Raw genomic sequence first — 4,711 nt, forward strand, 5'->3', positions numbered from 1 at the left:
TTTCAAAATGAATCAACTCCAGCTGCTTGATGACAAACGTTTCTCCTCCATCTTGGTCACTGCGTTGGCCCTGCTGTGCTCCGTCCGGGCTCTACCGGGGACGGACCCTCCGCTCCGTGGCGGCCACCCTTTCCTGTTCATGTGGAACGCCCCGACGGAGCTCTGCCACAGTCGCTTCGGCATGCCGCTCGACCTCTCCCACTTCCACCTCGTCAGCAGCACGCTGAAGACTGCGACCAACCAGAGCATCTCCATATTCTACACCGACCGCTTCGGCATCTTCCCCTACGTGGACGAAGACACCGGCGAGCTGTACGAAGAGGGCGTGCCGCAGCTGGTTGACCTGCAGGAGCACCACGAGCTCGCCGAGGAGGACATCGAGTACTACATCACCGGCAACCGGACGGGACTCGCCGTGCTCGACTTTGAGGAGTGGAGGCCGCAGTGGGCTCGAAACTGGGGCAGCAAAGACGTCTACAGACAGCTTTCCATTGACGTGGCCGAGAAGAACAACCCGTTTCTGACCAAAGCCGACGCGGAGGACCGGGCGAAGATCTCGTTCGAACGCGGTGCCAAGAAGTACTTCATCCAATCCATCCGCACCGGCAAGAATCTGAGGCCCAACAGGCTCTGGGGCTACTACCTGTACCCCGACTGCTACAACTACGACTACAACCAGGACATGGCGGGCTACACCGGAGAGTGTCCTGCCATCGAGAAGGACCGGAATGATGAACTGCAGTGGCTCTGGGCAGAGTCCACGGCGCTCTTTCCGTCCATCTACCTGGAGCTGGTGCTCAGGGATTCCCAGCAGGCCCGGCAGTTCGTCCGGCATCGGATCCACGAGGCCATGAGGGTGTCGGCGCTCCCCAACCGCTTCTACTCCATCCCCGTCTACGCCTACATCCGCCCCGTCTACAAGGACAGTACGGATGACTACATGTCCGAGGTCAGACGCATCTTTTTGTCACCTTTTAGACACGGTCTGTTATGTACTATACATGTTAAATACTGACCTCTGATTGGCTGGCAGGTGTCCTGACTGGTGAATCTAGCTTTACCGCAAATTAAACTGAGTACAAACACACTTTACAACATAGAGATTTTAAACAATTTACCTTTGATCCATCTCTCAGTGGATTTTAACTACTTTATCCAATACAATAAAAAGTCCCTGTTACGTTAATAAACCTGATCATTCAAACTGAGGTGTTTCAGAGAAAATAACAGACTCTGCAGAGGAAAAGTCACTTCATCAGGGGTTGACTGGCCATCGGGAAGTTCGGAAAGAATACCAAATCGCTGATCCATTGCAGACCGAACCGGCCGGTAGTCATTGAGGTTTTACTTTTCACTTCCTGATGTCCGTAGTCCCTAGAAGACTGCGATGAAGACGATACATGGACACAGGCCCTTAAGGATACGGATGTTTATTGTCATCGTACGAACATACAACAAAATTTTGTTGGCGACTCATCAGTACAGCAGCAACAGTTAAAAAGTATATAAAAACATTAAGACAAGATGATTTAAAAACAAGACATTAAATAAATATATACAAGATAAAGCACAGGCATCAATGGCTCCAAAGTGAAGAAAGGGCTTGGTTACAGTGTCGTGTTAGTGACTGTTTGTTTCAGCACTGACCCGGGTGAGTGGTGTCTGTGCAGATGTTTCTGGCCTTCTTCTGGAGCCAGCATACACAGTGTCCAGGTCAGGTAGGGTAACTCCCACAATCCTCTGTGCTGTTTTAACCACCCGGGCCAGATCCCTCCGGTTCTCTGCTGTGCAGCTGGCGTACCACACAGTAAAGCACATACACAGGATGCTTTCGATCACACTTCTGTAGAAGTGCAGGGGGCAGGCCAGCTTGTTTGAGCTTCCTCAGAAAGAAGAGCCTCTGCTGGGCTTTCTTCACCAGGTGTGATGTGTTCCGGGACCAAGTGAGGTCTTTAGTGATGTGGAGCCCCAGGAATTTGATGCTGTCCACCCTCTCCACCTCCTCCACACTTATGTAGAGTGGAGAGGGGGTGGTCTTCCTGGATCTCCTGAAGTCCACTATGACTTCTTTGGTCTTGCTGGTGTTCAGGACCAGGTTGTTGTCCGAGCACCACTCAGCCAGATGTTGGACCTCCTGTCCAGTGCGTCTCGTCGTTGTTGGAGATGAGTCCCACCACAGTGGTGTCGTCAGCAAACTTCACCACTGTGTTGGAGGAATATGTGGCGGCGCAGTCCTGAGTGAAGAGGGTGAAGAGGGCCGGGCTGAGCACACAGCCCTGCGGTGCACCAGTGTTCAGGATGGTGGTTGTTGATGTCAGGTTCCCTATCCTGACATTCTGTGGTCTGTTAGAGAGAGAGTCCAGAATCCATGAACAGAGTGATGTAGAAAGTCCAAGGTTTTTGAGTTTATTCACCAGTTCATGGGGGATGATGGTGTTGAAGGCAGAGCTGAAGTCAATGAAGAGCATCCTGACCAGTGGCGGCTGGTGGAACATGTTCTAGGTAGGGCCATCCTATCAATTTCAGCAAACATCCCAGTATGATTTAATGCGAAAAAAATGTAAGTATCAAACACGCATTATTACTTGGCAGTTAAATATTTAACATGTATTCCAACACGAAAACAATCAGTAAATAACACTTATATAATATAACATGTTCATTTGTTGAGATGCCCCTATGGACCTTGTTATAGGAGGTAAAGATCAGGAGAAGTAAACATGAAGTGTAATTATGAATACTGATGTTAAATTAAGCTATGATGAGTTTTCACAGTTAATTTAACATCTCTATTACATGTTGATGCCTCCATGACCAAGTTAAGCAGATGAGACTGAAGACAACTATGTAGAAGAAAAGATGTTCACTTTGTCTAATATGTAGCTTGACAGAGTTCTCATGTGTGTCCTGGTGTTCTCATGTTTCCTTACCTCCTCATCCCTCACTCCCTACCCTGGTGTTCTCATGTTTCCTTACCTCCTCATCCCTCACTCCCGACCCTGGTGTTCTCATGTTTCCTTACCTCCTCATCCCTCACTCCCTACCCTGGTGTTCTCATGTTTCCTTACCTCCTCATCCCTCACTCCCTACCCTGGTGTTCTCATGTTTCCTTACCTTACACCAGTAGATGCACACTCCTCCACCTCTGCTCTTACCGGAGTCTGCAGTCCTGTCTCCTCGGTAAACCGTTCGGCTCGATAGCTTCGTTGGGAATGGTACTGTCCAGCCAAGTCTCTGTAATTACCATCACACAGCTGCTCGTGTTGTGCGACGTAATCCTTAGCCTCATTTCGTCGATCTTGTTGACGAGTGACCGGGAATTTGCCACAAAAAGACTCTGTAGAGCTGGTCGGTTGGGGTTAGCTCATAGCCTGGCCCGCAGGCTGCTCCGCTTGCCCCGCTTCTGCCTTCTTTCCCCTCCTGGGTGGGATGAAGGTAGCGTCCCCGAGCCCTCCCAGTCGCAGGATCTCTGGTGGGATGGAATCCAATATTTCAGGGATGTGGACCTTATACTGTCCTCCGATGTAAATGAGTTCAGCTCGCTCGTATTGTATATGAGCCTCTGATGCACAAACAAGTACGCACAAAACACACAGGACGAAAAAGCTGCGAACAAACCGAGAGTGCTGAGCCGCTGCGTACATGCGTGCCGCATCTTAGTGTGCTCTTAATACAGTGTGTGAAACAAAGTACAGCTTCATGAGAGAACGGATTGTTTTTAAATGATTGTAGTTTTCAAAGGTCGGTTTCTTTTGATTTCGCTGTTTATCAGTCAACACAACCGTGTGGAAGCACCATTTCCTGCTTTTCTCTGATTGGATGTCCGTCTCTTGTTTGTTGTTTGCAGTATGATCTCGTGAACACCATCGGAGAAGCGGCTGCTCTCGGCGCTGCCGGCATCATTTCCTGGGGAGACATGGACGTCACCGAGACGGAGGTAGAAAGTGGCATCACTCCGGGGCTTATTTCTTTTCACTGTAACTTCACATCGGCTAACTGACTTTATATCTAAAATCCCCTGTAGGACTCCTGCTTTGACGCTCGACGCCACCTGGAGCAGGTCATGAACCCGTACATCTTGAACGTCTCCACGGCAACGCGACTCTGCAGCGAGGCGCTCTGCCAGGGCAAAGGTCGCTGCGTGAGGAAGCGCTGGGACGACGACGTCTACCTCCACCTCGACCCGCGGCGTTACCGCATCGAGCGTGAGCGCCTCCTTGGGGGCCGGCCTAGGAGCCGGCCTGGGGGCCGGCCTAGGAGCCGGCCTGGGGGCCGCCGCTGGGGCCCGCTCACCGTGCGTGGCGGCCTCTCGCAGGATGACGTCAACTATTTTGACCGCAACTTCGACTGCATGTGCTACAGCGGGACGCCGTGTCGTTCATTCTTGATGTTCAACGAAGTCCCCGAGGCCGTCGTCGGGGAGAGGAATGGAGGCGCTCACAGGCCCCGCCCCCTCCTGCTGCTGACATTGGTGCTCAGTCTGAAGTATGTCGTGATGGGGTCATAAGTTAATGGCACAAATCTGATACTCGTGATTCAGGACAAGTGGTCGAAGGCACTTAAAGAACAATCTCACTGTTTTTAATATCTCGTTTTATATTTCTGTCTGTGGTAAAACGCAATGACTCAAAGATTGCTTACTAGCTTGTTCCTGAGCTTTCAACACAATGACTGAGTTTTTGTACAGTTTGACCATTACGATTGTCTTGTA

At 50.6% G+C, this 4,711-nt stretch overlaps 1 protein-coding gene across 1 annotated transcript; it reads left to right on the forward strand.

Moving 5' to 3' along the window:
• On the forward strand, positions 1–4,507 carry LOC306782798 (hyaluronidase-5-like; the record flags this gene model as incomplete). The annotated part of the gene is made up of 3 exons (XM_079276245.1): positions 1–949; positions 3,848–3,937; positions 4,025–4,507. The coding sequence occupies exons 1-3, from the start codon at positions 8–10 to the stop codon at positions 4,505–4,507; spliced, it is 1,515 nt and encodes a 504-aa protein (XP_079132371.1). The 5' UTR covers positions 1–7.
• Positions 4,508–4,711: the final 204 nt, after the last annotated feature.

This window comes from Melanostigma gelatinosum (genome assembly GCF_949748355.1).
Source record: "Melanostigma gelatinosum genome assembly, chromosome: 1".
Lineage (NCBI taxonomy): Eukaryota > Metazoa > Chordata > Actinopteri > Perciformes > Zoarcidae > Melanostigma > Melanostigma gelatinosum.